General features: G+C 49.1%; 1 protein-coding gene across 1 annotated transcript; it reads right to left on the bottom strand.

The window, feature by feature from the left end:
- Window positions 1-1,394: 1,394 nt before the first annotated feature.
- On the bottom strand, window positions 1,395-1,715 carry LOC104384846 (chromosome unknown open reading frame, human C8orf4). The gene has a single exon (XM_009993227.1). The coding sequence runs from the start codon at window positions 1,713-1,715 to the stop codon at window positions 1,395-1,397; it is 321 nt and encodes a 106-aa protein (XP_009991529.1).
- Window positions 1,716-2,058: the final 343 nt, after the last annotated feature.

The raw sequence follows: 2,058 nt of genomic DNA, 5'->3' as shown, positions 1-2,058 counted from the left end.
ATTTTTAAGTATTTTCAACATAGTAATGATGGTGCGGCATATTCTGCAGAAAAGCTGGGTCAATTCTGCTGCCAAAGCATTCATAACTCACTTCTGTTTCTTTGGATAATAGGGAGCCAGGTCCAAGCTCTCGGTCTGCCTTCAGGAATGCTGGGAGCCCGAGGAACCACACTGTTTGCTGTGGCTCCAAACTGGTCATTTTCTAAACCATTTTTTCCGTTACGCTGTTGGAAAATATGTAATTCCCCTGTATTATGTTAGGAAAACCAACAGTTGAGTCTGATTTACAGTTAAATATGCTGCAGTCTTTCTGAGGATGCCAGAGTGGTCACAGCAACCGTGAGTCAAGCCCTGGAGCTGCTGGGCAGGGTGGTGGGGCTGCAGGGCACCCCAGGGCTGCTGCAGATTGAAACAGGCTGCTGGATCCACCCTTGGGAATTACGGAGGGTGCAAGTGGGCTGCCCTTAAAACAGGATCTATGCGAAATGACCAGAAAGGTACAACCCCACTCCTCCAGGAGAATTGAGCATTTCAGACGAGATCATTTATATTTACTTCATAATTTATTAAAGTTCAGATTGCCATATGCCATAAATTATACTTGGTATAATAACAACATTGTCATAGAATATTACCATGAAGTACTTGTCTAATAGCTGTTGTAATCTATACAAATAAGAACTGCAGTTAGATTTTTAGGTTAATGGGAAGTGAACAAAATATTAAGGAACTTCACAGTAAATTCAGGGAAATAGGTCATTATTATTGCTTCTGTGCAAACAATTTATACTGCACATGTACAGCTTGAGAAAGAGAAGGTACAGTTGTGTTGTGTGTCTCTAGAGCAAATGCATTCCCTGAAGGCTGAACTTACTGCACCCCTGTGGTGCACTCTGGTGCATTTTAACCAATGCAAAGTGATCCCTGATCAGTAGCTGATCAGTCCCTAGAACCTCCTTCCTGGCCCACAGCAGCGAGGCTCAGCAAGGGCTCGAGCTGTAAGGAAACAGGTTTGAAAAGGCAAAGGCGAGGTCAGTAAACACTGAGTCCAGCAGAAGGTCCTGAGTCGTGCCCAGGCGCAGGTCCCCCCACGGCCGATGGAGGAGCCTGGAGCTGCCCTCCCTCTGGGAACCTCTGGCTGTCATCTGCACTGATGCCGTCCATGTGTGTCCACACCAGTCGCGTCCACACGGATGCTGCGTGTGTCCACACCAGCCCTGTGTCCACACCAATGCTGCCATTGGCTGCTGCCAGTGCTGTGGTCAGCCGGGTGCGTGGTGGGGCTGAAGCCCTGAGGTTGGACTGTCCAGTCCCCCATCCCACCGTGTGTGGCAGGAGGTCACAGACAGTCCCGTCCCAAAACGTTCTCCTCCATTTCTGCTCCCTTTGCCAGTTCAGTGAACTGTAATGGAGTATTTCCGAAATGTCAGGAACTGGAGCAGCTTGTCCTTTCGCCTCTGCTTTAGCGCCATCAGTGCTCTCGTTTTCTCCTCCAAGTCCTGGTCGGTGGCGAGGATTATTTTGGCTCTTTCCTCTGCCTTTTTGTCCCCGGAGTTTTTGAAGAGTTTCTGCAGGGACTCTTCATTGATGCTTTCGAAGATGTTGGGCACAGCTTTCTTGCGCAGCGCCGTGTCGAAGCGGTAGCCGTGGACCGAGGGGCTCACCCGCAGGGACGTGGACATGGCTGGAGTTGTGTGGTGTCCCTTTGCTTTCATCTACGTGGGGTTTGCTCTCGTCGGAGGGATCTGTGCTGGGAGGGCTCCCAGCGCTGGTATTTAAAGGCAGTCTGGAGGAAAAGCTGAAAGGCTCAAGTTACAGTGATGAGATCACGATGATGTCAACATTGAACAGGCACAGCGAGTTTAACAGTTAAGTTGCCAACTTTCCTGTGCAGAGCAGCTGAGAGGAAAGGTTTTCTATGTCTGCAACAGGACTGGTTTTTGTTTGACCTGCTGCAGAACAGGCTCTGTGCAACTTCAAGCCTTTGGAGCCAGCACAGCTCAGACTCTGCTCCTGGCCTTTTGTTGTATATGGAAAAGCTCTACATCAGAAAATATA

The sequence above is a fragment of the Chaetura pelagica genome, unplaced genomic scaffold (assembly GCF_000747805.2).
Source record: "Chaetura pelagica isolate M959 unplaced genomic scaffold, ChaPel_1.0 scaffold302, whole genome shotgun sequence".
Lineage (NCBI taxonomy): Eukaryota > Metazoa > Chordata > Aves > Apodiformes > Apodidae > Chaetura > Chaetura pelagica.
Note: the sequence above shows the minus strand (reverse complement) of the source record. Positions and strands in the feature narration are given on the sequence as shown.